The sequence below is a fragment of the Cyrtonyx montezumae genome, unplaced genomic scaffold (assembly GCF_038088225.1).
Source record: "Cyrtonyx montezumae isolate F1298 unplaced genomic scaffold, pur_monq_1.0 scaffold_0, whole genome shotgun sequence".
Classification (NCBI taxonomy): domain Eukaryota; kingdom Metazoa; phylum Chordata; class Aves; order Galliformes; family Odontophoridae; genus Cyrtonyx; species Cyrtonyx montezumae.
Window position 1 is genome coordinate 20,585,005 of NW_027071824.1, and position 15,740 is coordinate 20,600,744.

Below are 15,740 nucleotides of genomic sequence, written 5' to 3' on the forward strand. Positions count from 1 at the left end.
ACTTAAACATATGCAAACTGTATTTCCATTTAGAGCAAATTTCTGTTTTTCTCTCTCACACTGTAAGTACAGTAAATGTAAATTTTCTGCATTCAAACATTAGACATTAATGCTCCAGTGATGTTCACCCGCTACACATAATTATGTGCAATGTACTCTTTAATACAAATAACCAATGCAGAGACAGAAACTGAAATTTGTGTATCTGCAGAATTGCTTAAGCCACCAATTCAAAAAGTAAAGGTATATTTCAAACAAATACTTCTTCTCTGTTAAAAAAAAAAAAAAGACAGATCAATTTAATAAAATTTAAAAAAATAATTACAGAAAAAATTGTCTTTTAGATGAGGATGCTCCTTATTTTACACAATTTTTATCACTGGGATTTACAAAAACAAAAAAAAACAAAAAAAACCCCCACATCTGCACACCTGCATATATATCCAGCTATAAACAATTGGGGAAACAGAAGGTAAATACTAAAGAGTATAAAAGGTGTGAGTCAGTTGAAACCTCAGACAATTATGGCAACACATAAGTATATATGGCAGATACTGGAAGCACATTTTCCTCATTTACAAATGGGAAACAGAAATAAAGACTCAGGTCTTTACCAAAAAGACTCAGTGTAAAGAGAGGGAGTAAACCCTCAGGCTGGAGCCTTCACAAAGAACAGTTGATTTATAGTAACTAAAATGTTGTGCATCTTCAGGAAAAGCTGCAGCTCACATATTGCCAAAATCATCTCCCACACACTGCTGTACTGAGGTGCTAGACTGCAACAGCCAATGTGAGGGTGGCAGGAAATCCCCATGGCTACAGTATTTTAATCAGTGATCTCAACCCTTGAGCTATCAGTAAAGGTAATGCTAAAAGCTAACCCGAAGAGCACTTCCGCATGTATGCACAGTGCTAAGAACTAAATATTCATACCTCCAAAAACACAGCTAAACTGACAACTGATGGCAATGATCCCTCGTGGCCTTTCATGACCTTTGCTGGATCTTCACCAGATGGACAAGCAGTCTGCTGGACTCACCCCATTGCAGACCACTGCTAATCCTCACCACTAGAGAACACTTCTAAAAAGCCTACTCAAAGCCCATCCGTAGGCAGGTTGGGAGGAAAGAGAAGGGAGTGAGGGAGCAGCTTACTTCCGCCTTTGCCGCTCTTTTCCATGCGGTACTGGTAGATGTGCAGGGTGAAGAGCATGTGGGAGTTGCGGTGATCCTCCTCGTCGCAGTCCCGCTGGCTGCCACGCCGTGAGGCGATAGCAGCATCCAGGAAGAAGGCAGCCTTCTCTGCTGTAGGGGCACGGAGCTCGCTCTGGTTCTGGAGCTAAGGATTAACACACAGAAGAAATTACCCAGAGGGTCCCACAGGAGGCAATGCTATCAGACATCCACTGCTGTCAATTCATGCTGTAGAAAAGCTATCTTCCAATGGAACTAGAAAAGAGGAAGCCGCCTGTTGAATGAGACCCTCCTGGCACTGACAGGAAACAGTCCTACAAGCTGGATAAATACATACATTTGTTCCTTCACTTTCCCAGAATTTTAGCCCATTTATTCAAGTTTATCATTTTTGATACATTCATTTTCCTGCATTGGCAATCATTGTTTCCTCATGGTTAAAAGTGGGCAGTCTGCAGTTAAAACTGTGAGATAACAGGATTAAACCATGTGTTCAGCCCCATAGAGACACAGAAGTGAAGCCACTTTCACGTTTCTTCACACCACACACCCAAGCACCTGCACAGAAGATGGGGCAATCCGTTAACCAGAGCAAGACAAGTAGTGTGCATATATTCACATTTGCTGGACCTCTGTCACTGCCACCAGCCTGCTCTTATCTCTCCAAACCGATAGACAGTGTAGGAGGGCAGATGTAATTAACACACCATGATGTTAGGAATGCATGTGTATTTCATATCAACTAAGACTCGCTTGCCTGTGGAAGGCACATGTAACAGTGCAGAGTTGGCCCTCAACCCATAGGATATACTGTTTTGCCTGGCATAAATACAGTGAGGAATTCTCATTATCAGGGTATTGTTTTCTTTTTTTCCCTACTGGCTAGTACTGCTAAAAATTCTCCCTAAAGAAGACAATGCTCCTGTCTCCCTTCGTGATCATTAATCAGCCTGCGGCAGGATAATGCCAAGGCTTTGCACAAGATGAGGTAACATAGCTGCAGGCTGGGGGCAAGGAGTTAACACATCAAGTGTAAGGTAGGCCATTCTGTGGACAGATCTCACTAATGTAAGCAACAAGAGAATGTGCATACTTGGAAAGGCATGACATATGGTGATTATTCATTTGCTATACACACTGCTGATTTTGCATATTTGTATGGCTTTATTTTACCTTCATTAGATAATTTTGAAAATTCAGGTGTAGGACATGACTACAAAATATCACTGTGTCTCATAAACACATGCAAAAAGAGGTGTTGGTCCTATTTTAATGCAGTATTTTACACTGCAGAGAATCACAGACCTCTCATGAAGCTACATTTTCTCTAGTGATCTAAAATAATTAACTTAGTGTATGGCTATTCTCTATACACGTATATAAAAAATAGGCTACCAATATCATATGAGTAGAATATTTATTACTATTGTTATTGTTCTTAAATATCTTTGCTAAGAATTTAACTGTAAGGAGAGGTCACACAGTTATGAAATATATTAATATTATTGTGCTATTTCAGACCTAAATTAGTCATCTGTGACCCCAATGGGAAATGTGAAGACTTGAGTCTTCCTTCATATACTTGCTGTACTGCACTCACTGGGAGTGAGATACCTTGTGACAATTTAAGTATTTCATAACGCACTAAAACCAGGAGTCAAATGGGAATGAGAATTCTAATTATTATTTAAAATGACTAAAAACTTTCCAGATCTTGAGTAAAATGGGAAGTTTTGTTGCGGCTTCACAAAGAGATAAAACACAAACTTTATTACTTGCTGTTTAAAATCTCATACTCTATGACTTTGGAGATGTGAACCATGACTGCAGCTGGAAACAGGGTGCAGACAGAGTCTGTTCCCTCCTCCCTTCATTTTCCTATACTTTGAGAGAATTGCTCTGCAGATTCTGTATGGAAGCAGCCATTACATTTAAGGTCAAAAGAATGTATTCATGTTCCACCCTGATGTTTTGCCCCCATCCATCTATTCATACAAAAATCAGATTCACTCCTTCACAGACAACAAGTTGAAAGAATAGGCCCTTTCTGTCTCCCAAATCAAAATCAAACATATAAAGCTGCTGAGTCACTTTCATGGTTACCCAGGAAATACATGAGCTGGTTACTCATTCCTGATAAACCTCCAAACCTGAGAAGAGTTGGAGTTATTCTTGGCTTGCCCAACTCAGGAATTTATGTCATGGCAGGAATTAATAAGTAGCGATTAATGCTTCCTACAACACTGCTAATGCAAGTGCTGTAAATAATGTTTATAAAGAGATAAACAGCCATATTAATGGCCTCCAGTTATTTGAGCAGTACTGTAAATATTTTATCTTGTTGTTTTACAAAAGAAAGATCACACTTTTTTTTTCTTTTAGAATGAAGTGAATTTTTGTTTGCACTAAATGCTTTCAGATTTTACTGCAAACACAAGCCCCTGTTCAACATCAGTTATACCAGAGGTACAAATATTTAGGCCAGGAGAGCAGATGTCCCTGCAGCTGCAGGTCATAAAGTTCTTGCATGCTTTAAAGTAAACACTTTCAACTCTATAAACTTTATGCTCTGGTTAGTTCTTGAATTTGAACCATCTCAATAGCTGAAAATAAAAATCATAATGCTTGTTTTTGTGTAAATTGAAGACTAGATTCACCTGCATGCCACAGATGGGATCCTCACAAAGGTAGACACCCGGGGACTGGCCATCCTGTAGGCTTCCTGTAGCCACTTCGGATAACAAGTCTCTAAGATTTTCTTCTTTCCCCCACACTTCCACTGCAGAAATTCGGACTGAGAAGCGTGCTCCTGTCTTCTCTTTGCGTTCATTAATCAACTTGAAGAGCCAGGAGATGGCACAAGGGATTATTCCGAGGTTTTGCATGGAATCATCCTTGCCAATCATGGTGTATGACTTCCCTGTCAGGAATGGGGAGTCAGAGAAAGTCTTTCATAGCCTTCTGCAAAGTGATCTTATCATACACAGCCTCATGAAAACAACTTCTTCACTACAAAAAGGACATTCAGAAAAGGGAGATAGACAGAGACAAATAATTTATGGAAAATGGAGAACATTTCAAACTGACAGATGAAATCTTGAGTTGCTTTCAACAGACAGTTATCTCATGTATTCCTCTATGCCCTGGCAGGGTATTGCAGGTCCCTACCACTTAGCACAGTGGCTGCTACTGTGGCTGAACACTGATGTAAACTGAGCAAAGCAGGAATGCCATGGTCTCTAAAATATCCTGCTTTCAATACTGTGAGTGTGGTGTACCTTGAATACCATTTTAGAACCATAGAACAATAGAATCCTTAGAGTTGGATGGGCTCTCTGAAGGCCATGTTGTCTAACTCCCTTGCAATGATCACGGACACCACAGCTAGATCAGATTGCCCAGGGCCTGATCCAATTGCCTTGAAAGTCTCCATGAACAGGGCATCAACCACATCACTAGGCAACCTGTTCCATTTTACTTCAAAGCACTATGTTATCTCTTACACACTGGGTCTGGGATTGATATAACCTTGGTCCCAGGATCACAAAGATGTAACCTTACATAGAAGAAGAAAAAAAGAAAACACAAAAAGTACAGGCACATGTGGTCATGTGGTCATTTGGTGCAGATGTAGGTTGCACAACAAGAAATATTTTACCTGGGTGTAAAGTTTCCACTGTTTCATTATTGTTTGACTGCAATTATAGCTCTGGCTTGTCTCTGCTGTAAAAGTTTGTTGACTGAGAACAAAAACAATTTCTTATGCTGTCTACTTATAAGTATATATATAAACAAGTTCAAAAATTATCCTAAATTTATATGCCAAATGAAAAAGATATGTGTAATTTTGGGCAAATATTTGTGGTTTCTTTGCTTTGTTGTATTTCACATGTTGGATCTGAGCGAAAAAAAAATCAGTAAAAAAAAATGTTTTTATGTATGTGTCAATGGCAACATCTGGGTGCGCTCATAGTTAGTGGAATGGTCAGGACAACAAAACAACTGCAGAGACTCAACTCAAGCTCCAGCAAAGCCCTAGTTGGGTCATCTCTCTGGACATATAGCACTTGTGAGACAACATCATCTGGTGGCTTTATTTTCCATCTCATTTGCCATCTAAGCTTAAGGAATTCAAAAACATTAAACATCCAAGTACTCATTCTACTTTTACCTCTGCTCTGTCCACAGGCATTATGGGGTGGTCTCAAATTCTAGGCACACTTGTAAAACTACAGGTCCCTGTTGAACCATTAATTAAGAAGTTAATAGAATACTAAAAATTTCTATAGTGCTAAGGGGACTGAATGAAGCAACAACTCAAGATAATCTCCGCTTCAGAGAGCATGTTGTCCAACATTTATGCAAAACTGGTAGATGTGTAAGTGAAAGGTGAAGGCGTGGTATAAAGTCGTGCATGCAATGTATCAGTTTCAAATACAACAACTATGCAAAGATAAATGAAGGTCTGCTCTCCCTAATCTAAAGTATTAACAGTCTTGGGTTACAAATAATTAAACATTTAACAATACCAACCAAGTTTGGCATGGCCAAAGCAGAACACGCAGCCATCTGCACCATTGACCACTGACTGGATCACCTCAGCAACAGTCCCAGCACATACTTCAGCCTGTCATAGGTACAAAAAAAAAAGAAAAAAAAGAAAAAGAAAAAAAAAAGAAAACTATCAATAATAATAATAAGGAAAATCAACAGTGTTTTCAGTATAAATAGTCATAATGATATTGGTGCTCCAGACAGCATACTAAAGTACCACAAGGTCTAATCCTGCTTCTTGCATTTTTGTGATCTACGCTCTGATGGTTGTGACATTACTTATGAAAATACATGAAACAAGACTTTTGCCCTGTCAAGGAAGTTTCATTTCATCAAAATCCTTTCTGGGGTTAAACAAAATACACATCCTGTAAGGAGATGAAGGGGATATAGTCAGTTTGTCAGAACTGCCTATTAAGAGGTCTTTTTATTCTTTTTAATTAAAAGGCAAATACTGAGACATTTTAATAGGCCCTGTTTCTTTCCCAGTTATGGGCTGAATTAATTTTCACCAGCAGGTGGATAAGGAATGTAAGAGAAAAAAACAGCTCTGGTATTAGCTAGGTAACACTTCTTCATTTTTCTCTGCATTTCTATGAGTCTTCCTTGCTTTAAGTACTGGGACAGTGCTAGCTGCCTGGAGCAGAAATTGGGCAGGGATGCAACTACTGCTCTGGCCCTGTGCCCTAGTTCTGTTCAGTTAATGGGTATAGAAGCAAAATTACAGTATTGTTTTCTAATTATACTCTGAAATGTTACTTTATTCTTCTCCTATCTTTCTCATAGCATTTAGTTAACACAGTTCACTAAACCAAAGTGTAATAAAAAATGAGAAATCTGGATATATACTCATGATTAGAGATTTATGGAATAAAATCCCCATCCTCCTACTGTAAACTGTTCAATAACACAGTGTATAAATAAGCCTTGGCTTCATAATGAATAGATCATTGCACTAAAGAACTGCAGTTCTGATCAGATGTATATACCAAATAATCAGTTCAAAATAAACAAGTTATTGATATTCAGGATTTGCATTCCAGGCAACAATTAGCACATTTATTGCACATATGATTGTAGGAGCAATTGTTCACAGTAAGGGATAAAGCAAACAATTGTTTAGATACACTTTAATAAATTTATTTCATTATTAATGATATTAACGGACAAAATTCAACTCCAGTTAATTCCAATGAAAATACAGCTGTTGCAGCTGAAATCATCTTGGCTCTGGTGCACGTTATTCAGATAACTATTCGGATCATATTTTACCTACCTGTGATGCATCTTGAGGGAAAACTGCATCGAATGCAAACATCTTGGGTGGAACCTGGTTGCCCCGTTTCTGGAAAGCATTCTGACCTCCACAGGTCACTGGGTCATAGAGCGTGATTTGCTTCTTACGAGGGTCAACTTTTAAGAAAGAGCTGGACTCAGATGTGTCTCTGGCAAGCGTAGAAGAAATGCGTACCATGACTTTGACCTGTCAACAAACACAAGAGGATGACCTCATTTGATGAACTAGACTCTGATGTGTTGAACGAACTTACCCATAACACTCAAATCTTACTAGCTTTGCTGTAGTCCCATTAAAGTCAGTGAAGACACAAGAATGATTACAGACCGAATTTGGTATAAAATGCCTATTGCATAAAGCCAGAACTTGTCTCTGTTCACACCAAAAGCAACTTGTGCATATAGAATTATAAGGTACTTCATGTTATTTTAGTGCCCATATTAATCAAGTATAACCAAGAGGTATTACATCACCTTGTTGTACTCTCAATATAAATTGAAAAGTAACTGTACCCTAGTGGGCCAATTAAGAAGGGCTGGAAGGTACTCTAGACTGCTAAGCTATTGGAATTGCTATGGTTTCTATGGAGCAGTTTGATCAATAAAACAAACACATAAAAGCCAGATTTGTAATTTACACCTTTCAAATTCTACCCAAATGCAAAAAGATCAACTGCTTAGTTTTAAGTATCATCATCAAAGAGTTGAGAAAAGAGTCCTGTTTTAATGGCCAGATTTTGAAATCACTGTCAAGGGAGTGGAATGTAATAAGCAATAAAAGATTTGTTAAAACATGTTAGCTCACAAATTGTTAAATGACTACATAATAAGATGTCTCTAAGACAAAAATATTTCTTCATGGATTCAATGAGATTATAATGCATTCTTAGCCCAGTTAGTAAGTAATCTAGATGTAAATAATATGGATGATTATCAGTCTGGCTTTAGTTCTCCAAATAAATTCACTACCTGCAGACAGATCGGTTCCTGAACTTTACATCACAAACATCACCTCTGCCAGCCCTTGCCTTCTATTCACAGCTGCATTTATTTTGTCCTATAGCAGACTAACGTCCTCAACAGCCAGACAGAACTTTTATCTAAATGTTTTCAACTGTCAGTTGTATCACACCAACAAATAGCTAGCATACAAGTGACCACAAAGAGACACTTTAGCAGAGAGTTTGTAGAAAGCCACTGCTAAGATGGCAGAAGCACACTGGGAGGAGGCTATAGCTCTGAAAGCTAGACAAAAAGCTTCAGTTCCTGTAGGCCTCATTGAAACTGGTATTCTCTGTATGTAGACTTCAATTAACTCCTGCATGAATTCATTCCACATTTAAAGAAAGCATCCACATGGAGAGGTCAAATCTGAATGCATTTATTTTTCACACAAGTCTTCTAAAGACAATGGAACAAGACTAGAAAATAATCTAGCTTGTTCAGTACTTTTGTAATATCATCTTTATACGTCCTTGAGTCAAAGTGATAATTTGAATCTAATTTTAAACCAAGAAAACAAGATGCCATTATATAGTGAAAAGGTCAAGAATCTGTGCATCTGACTTCAGGATTAGTTGAGAGGGAAGAAGAATATTCCTTGGGTGTGAATGAGTTCTCAACTGCCCCATTCAGCTGTTTAGGAAAGCCAACTCCTAAATGATAAAAGCATTTCCTAGTATTGAACTTCCAGAGAACCGTATAAACACAATGTAAACAGATCTAATTTCTATGGAGGACAAAGGCTACTAGCACCCCCTAGACAGTCCAAATGGTCTGGTTTGTATGTTTATTCCAGCTCAGAAGGGAGCCACTAATCAAGTAAGGACAGATGCGAGGCAGGACAATGCTGAATTCTAAGAGAATGAAGAAAATAAACCATAGAATCATAGAATATCTGATGGCAGAGATCCATGGAGATCAGCAAGTACATCTCTCAGCTTCACACAGTATCATCCAAAACTCAAACACTATTTCTGAGAGCACTGTCCAAACACCACTTGAACTCCAGCATCTCAGTGCTGTGACACTGCCCTGGGCAGCCTGTTCCAGTGCCCAATCGCCCTCTGGAGAAGAAGAACCTTAGTTCCTAACCCCCAGCTAAACCCTCCCCTGACACAGCTTCATACCATTCTACTGTCACCAGAGAGTAGAGCTCAGCACTGCCCCTCCATTCCCCTTGTGAGGTCAGCAGTATCAGTCCTCATGTTTTCAATTTTTGATGAGTTGAGTTTTTCTACTGTATACTATATTTTTAAACAGATGTCGCTCATTAAGAGTACTAGACTGATCTGCGGAAACCCAAAATAATTGTCATTCTCCACTTTAAATAAAATTTTGTTCTGCTTGCACTGTGTGCAAAAGAGAGATAACTGAACATACTGAGGGTAAGCTTCTTCGGGCTTCACAGAATGAACGGTGGGCAAAATTTAACAACCCTTCATATACTCCAAGTGTCCTTTCTAGCCCCGATTGCATGGGCATTTCATTTCAACTTCAGCTACCAGTCTTGTACCAAAATAGCATCACCAGCTTGGGTCCTGATTAAGCCTCTTCACAGAAAATCAGAGTAATACCTGTCACATACAACTGAAGTAATACTGCAAATCCTCCTAACTTCCAGCAGTTATAGTGATAGAAGCTCAGGCATCACATTTGTCTTTCCCTGGAGTAAAAGACCAATTTAACTGAAATCCTAAAAATTTACTAGCATCAGATAAACTGAATGAACCGCTATAAAAAAAGGAACTCATCTCAGAAGCCCCAGGAGATGCCTAACAGCATAAACTGACCAGTCGGCTCTTCAACTCTGGTGAATACAGCCATTCTGAAGAAAAATACACTGTTGGCACGAATCTTCAAGATGAATTTCCGGTGCATTGGGGATTTTTGCTTTCAGATCTAATTTTTCCTGTGTGTTACAGAAGAGGAATATTACAATGACTTATCTGTAGGTATCACGATAACTGAAGCTATTTCTTTGCAGCTGGTACAAAGAGGTGTGTACCCAGGCCTCGAAGAATATGCAGCTGCCGTTAGACACTTCATTACTAAATGCTACTATACACATTACCTACACCCAAGGATTCAGGCAAACATTTCCCAATAACGTTTAGGATGAAAGTAAATCAACTAAGCAAAAGTATTAGGAACAACAGGAAAAGATAGCCTCCTGGTCTTTCATAGTCTTTCATGCAATTTATGACTGTGGGTAGTAAGGTGGGGGGGTTCAGAATCCATGTCAGTCCCTGCGATCCCTGCCATAGAGAAGGCAGTACAAGCATGGGAGAATGTAATTCAGACAGGTATGGGGATAACACAGAAACCTAATGGACTTTTTGACTTCAATTAAAGGAACAGGCAGGCTGAAGATCACAGTGCTGCTCTGGGGAAGGTAGAAGTACAGTATAGTTAATTTGAAGCTAACTGAACAGTGAAGTTTAAGAACTCTAATACTTTATGCTTGCAATTTATATTTAAATAAACCATAAATTGAACTTCTTAAGAAGAACACGTGTTTTCTGCTTCACTTCCTATATGTCATTACTGTTTTAGCCCAATGCTACAATTCTCCACTAATCTCTTGTAATTGCAGGGTTTAAGAGATACCACTTGTGATTAATGGGACCACTCTGTCTGCCAGAAATTCTTACTTGAATCCCAGTGATCAGGCCTTGGCAGCACCCAGCCTCAGACGCACCTCTGACTGTTGCTGCAGGAAAAGATGAAAGCACTCTCTCAAGACATGGGCTGCTGGTAAAACAAACAACCTGGGTCTAATTTTGATCTAAACTTACTCTCTTGTAAATCTGGCTGAACTCAGCTAGAATTAACCTAGATTAAAGTGGGGAGAGAATAGAAGAGAAGGTCACTTGTTCTGCATCATTATTGTGCCTCTTCCAGGACATAAGTTCACTTCTTAATTCTGATCGTTCTGAAAACATTTCTAACTGTATTTTCTCCTGTGAATTCACAGGGTCTGATTTGACAGCTGTTCAGTCCAGCAGGACCCACATTTACTTGTCTAGACTACCAGGTTCTTGAACTGTTCGGTTCTTGAAATCTGCAGTCATTTACTTCCAGAGTATTATTCTTGATACATAAAGCCGAGTTTACTCATATTTACAAAAAAAATATGTATTTTTAGTATGTGCTCATTTAAATTACATATACTGTTTTTCAAAAATGCACAGATATTTTCTGAATCTCTCGCTATATATAATGTCATATACACACTTTTTTTTATATGGTAACTATTGGCATTACATAATTACTGTTCTTTCCTGGTTATCCCTCAGTAGCATCAAGGGAGCACTAACGTAACACCACAGTGCTTCTGTACCATAAAAATAAATGCAGAGCTTTTAATTGCTTCTATTGCAATTTCTGATGCTTTAACCATGTTTGCTTCCTCCTTTTATATCTAGCACATCCCTATGAACACATCAACTATTTCTTGAGGACTGTGTCTGCTAATTGCAATTTTTTTTTCCTGGTAAGCACAGTTTGTGACCTACCACGTACCTTTTGTTATGTTCCTTCTCAGAGGAGAAGGACAAAGGTTCAGCAGGCTCCGCAAATTTGAACAAGTGGTGCCATTAGGAAAAAGAAAGAAAGAAAACAGAGCCCAGACTCAGCCACTGACACTCCCGTGTCTCCTGTGCCTGCAGGGGTCTGTCTGAAGGACCGGCAGTGAAGTGAGTGTGGAAGACGGGAGAGGTAAACTGTGTCAAATCTGTACCAAAGACAGATAACTACAGAGGCAGGAATGAGGCAACAGAAGCAATGGGGATATTATCACTTCCTTCTACCCTTGCCTGTAAGATTTCATTTGGGGTTCATTTATCTAATTACTACAGGGATAGGGCTAGACAGCTGTTGCTTTGGGCACAGTGCTCGCCTTTATGAGCTGTTTTTCTCATCAATCATTTGAGCAGCTTCTGCTGGACATGTGCTGGGTAGTGGTGGGAGGCAGGAGCTGTGATGCAGTCACGGGTGATACAGGCCAACCGGGGCTATTGAGCTGTATTAGCACTCCATCAATGTAATGGCAATCACTGGCTGCAAAAACAGCCTTATTGGAGGTTAATGAAGAGTGGGTTTTGTAATTTCTCACTGTTACAGTTGTAAATAATAGTGGCAGGCATACATTTTTGTCTTAGCAGCCACAAAACGCCGCAGCACAAGAAAATCTATGGCATCCCAAATGCTTAAGCACACAGATCTTTAGTGTGATGGATGTAAAGCCAGAAATCTGTCTACGGTGTCCAGAGAATACAGAAACAGTCTGTTAAGTATTTTAAAGGGCGTGTCTTACAGATCATGAGACAATTAACTGATTGTGCTAAAATGAAATGCGGACCATTAAGGTAAACAAACTGAGCAAAGAATGAGACTAATACAGATTGTTATGAGTGGACACTGTTTTAATGGAAGTCCCCTGGACACATCTGGAAAAAGAAAACCTAGGGTAAATTATGTTGATGCAAATTGGTCAGGAATGCATGCACAAGCCTCATTCTCAGTGCTACATTTGGTATGGAAAGGCCTATTAACTGCAAGCAACAAAATATTGCTTTGGAAAAGCAGTGGAAACAACTGAAAAAAAAATCATTACATCTCACAGGACTTTTTTTTCTTTTTTCTTTTTTTTTTTTCTTTTAAACAATTGTACCTCTGTTTCCTTCTCATGATTGCTGAAACTAGCAATTAAACATTTCCTTTACTAGCTCATTAACCCCATCCTGCACAGTAGTAAAACTAATTTGCACTTACAGCAATAACAGAAAGTAGTTTAAGTGTGTTGTAACCACAAACACAAATAAGATTGTTCTCATCTTAAGAACTCAACCTTATTAATTGTATGATGTATCTTTACTAATAAACTCAGTGAAATCTGGTGTGAAATATTTTCAGGTTACAGGGCATGGCTCAATGACCTCCGTCTTGTTTATGTCAGCAGTAGTTCTGACCCTGTATAATTTGATGTAGTGATGCACACCTACATTGCCTGAAACCAGCACCTATGTCATTCAGCTATCGCACTGCTACTTCAGCATTTGCTAGATTACCAGATTACCATAAGGCATTGCAATTTTTTTCAGTTCTTAAAAAGAAGACATAAGACGTTGCTTCCTATCATGGAAGCAACCTTTCCCTGAATTTCTCCACATGCCACAGACACGGTGTGCTTCTTGTTTACCTTGTTTCTGATTCCTTTGAGGGAAGTCTGCACCTCAGACCTGCTCAAGTTGGGCAATCTGTGTTTTGTCTCAAGCAGGAGTTTTCCCAGCTTCAAGTGCTCTCCACATGCATTCACAGAACTGTATCTGCAACTACGATGGGGCCAACAACAGCCTAACTTAGATGACGTTTGGGGATAAATTTCACCTTCTTTTGGAGAATATCCTTAAGCAGCACTGGTACTGGTACTTTCATAGGAACAACAACAAAGACCACAGAAGAGTCTTCACTCCCAAATAAGCTACACAGGATCAGTTGGCAAATAGCGTCTTCCCTGCCATGGATCTGCAAATATGTGCGCATAAACATACTGGTAAAGACAGCAAATGCCTTACTTAAGCCTTTAGCTACTTGTACTACTTTACTATTGTACTACTGACAAAAAATTTGCTCTGCTTCTCTCACTCTAATAAGAATTAAAATAAATTCTGAGTTGAGTAGCAAGTACAGCTGGCTGCTGTGAATTTCAAGTGCTCCCCATTTCCTTGGCATCGGATCTCTGCCTTTCAAAGTCAAACAGATATTTTGCTTCACTTTTGTCACATTTTACAGTAGAATTTCCCACCTCCTTCTCTCTTCCTTTTTTTTCTCTACTTAATACAACCATTTCACAAGCCTCTTCAGGTACAGAATTCCTATCCAACAGATAATTGTGGCGATAATTGTTTGGAATTTTACATTCTCTGTCACAAAACAGTCAGCATCCTTTCCTATAACTCTCATCCTCTGATATGGTATAGCTATATCCAATGGTCTACGAAGATGGTCTTGAGAACAATCTAGTATCCCAACATTCTGCCAGGGACCTTGTTATCAGCACACAAAGATGACTGAGTGCTCATACATAGGAATGTTTCCTGCTCCTTTTTAATGTACATTACACTCCCAGCCACAGAACACTGCCCAGCTTGTCCATACTTTCTTTTAAGTTAAATACAAGAAACTCAGTGGTACAGTACTGACTTCCTAAGCAAGTGATTCACCAAATGTTGCTCTGTTCATATTCCATATTCCTGGTTTGGCATCTGCAGATCCTACATGACGAATCAACAAAACAAGCAAGCACATTTGCAGCACCAGTGAAGCAAACTTTCCTAAAGCAACTTCTTTCCTCCACCTCACAATCGATGACAAGGCTGCATCGTTCTTGATACCTACATGGGGTTATGATCGGCCCAGCACACAAGGAAGCAGGCAGTGTGAGTCACTTGGCTCTTTCTCATAGGCGATGCACATATCCTGCTGCAGTGTAGAAAGACTAAAGGGATTTTTGCTTCATCCACTCAAAGATTCCTGTAAGAAATCTGACAACGCACTAGAACTGTGCTGACTCCATTGCCACATGGACTGGTGTGGATAGAATACAATAGTAACATAGACAGTACCATACCTCATGCATGCTCATAGATAATTAGATTTGCTACGTTACTTCTAAGAAATCCAGTTCTATTTTCTGTGAAGCTATGGAAAAGGTGAAAGAATGTGGCTCAGCAATTTTAAGCACGCAGGTTATCTGATGTCTAATTAGAGAGAGGGTGGCACTGAGGGCTTCACATTATATACTTTCTCAGGAGAATAAGAACTCCCAGATGAACAAAGCTCTCTGTTTTTTGTCTCAGTAAACAAGAATTTCTGTGGAGAGAACTCACATAAAAGATCAAGTTTTTCTTACACATGCCTTTGAGACGTCTTTTCAGTGCTACAGGGACAAAGTAGATACAGGTATTGCAGTATAGATACAGTAGATGTATCACCACAATTGTAGATTTTTTCATTATTTATAAAGACAATCTCCATGACTACATACAAAAGAAGATTCATCAGTCTCCACATAATGTTATACAGCATAGCACCATAAATAATGAGTAGTAACGTAATCAAATAAGGATTTACATTATTCAAGCCAAGCTGAAGGAGGTGACAAATTGCAGTTTAATGCAGATAAATGTGGAAAAAGATGTGAGGAGCTTGGAAGTGGTAGTTCTTAATGTGAGCCAGTATATAGAGGGGACAGTTTATGGTACTGACTAGGAAAAATATTTGGGAATTCATGGGGAGAAAAAGAAACCTAAGGAAAACAAGGGGCTGGCATTACTAAAGAGTCACATAAATGGACAGTCACCATATTTGGTGAGATATCTAATATACACTTAAATATTCAGAGCAGAAAACCTGGTCTCCAGAAAGGGAGTATAACCAGCCAGCAGTGCCATATATAGCATGAAACATCCTGTCAAAACTTGAAGGACAAGAGCTAGATGTTTTAGCAATAATTAATACAGTATAACATTGTTAATTTCAACAGTAGGTCCTTACTTACCTGGAATTATATGAGATCTGAATTTGACCTTTGTTAGGAACAGGCATGAAAAAAAGGAAACTCAGAATAAAAAAGGAGGAAATGATAAAATCATGATTCTGAATCCAAGCAATGAAAATTATTTATCTTATAAG

The 15,740-nt window shown here is 38.9% G+C and overlaps 1 protein-coding gene across 1 annotated transcript in view; it reads right to left on the bottom strand.

Annotated features, from left to right (window-relative positions):
* The window catches only part of KIF26B (kinesin family member 26B), a 185,754-nt gene that overhangs the window by 47,111 nt on the left and 122,903 nt on the right, over positions 1-15,740 (bottom strand). The window contains exons 5-8 of the mRNA XM_065735770.1: positions 7,024-7,230; positions 5,727-5,820; positions 3,851-4,113; positions 1,155-1,338 (exon numbers count right to left, since the gene is read on the bottom strand). Of these exons, the coding sequence (XP_065591842.1) occupies positions 1,155-1,338; positions 3,851-4,113; positions 5,727-5,820; positions 7,024-7,230 (748 nt within the window). The remainder of the gene's footprint in view (positions 1-1,154; positions 1,339-3,850; positions 4,114-5,726; positions 5,821-7,023; positions 7,231-15,740) is intronic.